General features: G+C 40.9%; 1 protein-coding gene across 1 annotated transcript; it reads left to right on the top strand.

Moving 5' to 3' along the window:
* Positions 1 to 655, top strand: Gasu_52890 (methyltransferase GidB (glucose inhibited division protein B); the record flags this gene model as incomplete). The annotated part of the gene is made up of 1 exon (XM_005703651.1): positions 1 to 655. A coding segment is annotated over one exon (491 nt), but the record flags the coding sequence as incomplete, so codon positions are not given.
* Positions 656 to 862: the final 207 nt, after the last annotated feature.

Raw genomic sequence — 862 nt, 5'->3', positions numbered from 1 at the left:
GTTGGATACCGGGAATTCCTTTGGCTANAGCAGTGCCAGACTGTAACATCACTTNGANAGATAAAACAAGAAAGAAAGTGGAAATTCAACAAAGAANAATCGAGCAACTGCAACTTCACTCGGTTCGCTGTCTGTGGACTCGTGTCGAAGNAGCCGGTCAGCAAGAGGAAANGAGAGAGTCATTCGACTTTGNAACTGCGAGAGCTGNAGCTTCTTTGGATATTCTTGTCGAATGGACAATTCCTTTTCNGAAAGAAGGAGGATATTTGCNAGCTCAGAAGTCAGTCGACGCGCAATGTAGTGAGANAAAGAGAGCTTGTAATGCAANAGATGATGNAGGAGCAACCTTTCATGATATACATTATGTTGAAAAAGAGCCTTCTCCAGTTGATCACAGACGAAAGGCGANAATCGTTTNGAGAAAAGATACAAACACTCCGAAATTGTATCCAAGACCTCCAGGTGNAGCACAAAAGAGGAAATTGGGATAAAATATGGTGTTGAAATCGACAGTTTTGAGATGTGTTTTTCGGGCCTCCAGTATAGGAACGTTTGTTTTGTCCACGAAATTGTAGTAGTTGACTCCATTTTTGGGTGTGCCAAACTAGATTACTTGTAAGTAATACGTTACTAGATCATAGAAATTCATTAAGTTTACACTATTGTATGACATGCTCCGATACCTCCACTCGTAAACGGTCGGGCGTCTGAACAGCCTGCCAATCTATTTGCGTATCTTTCAGCTAGCAATCGATGACTTATAAAATCTGTTTTCCTGGTCGTAAAACCGTTAAAATTTGTGCCTACAAACTGTCTCCATCTCTGTACCAAAAGACATAACCGTTTTCATCTTTAAAAACCG

This window comes from Galdieria sulphuraria, assembly GCF_000341285.1.
Source record: "Galdieria sulphuraria unplaced genomic scaffold scaf_52, whole genome shotgun sequence".
Taxonomy (NCBI): domain Eukaryota; phylum Rhodophyta; class Bangiophyceae; order Galdieriales; family Galdieriaceae; genus Galdieria; species Galdieria sulphuraria.
The sequence above is the reverse complement of the archived record's forward strand: the minus strand, read 5'-3'. Positions and strand labels throughout refer to the sequence as shown.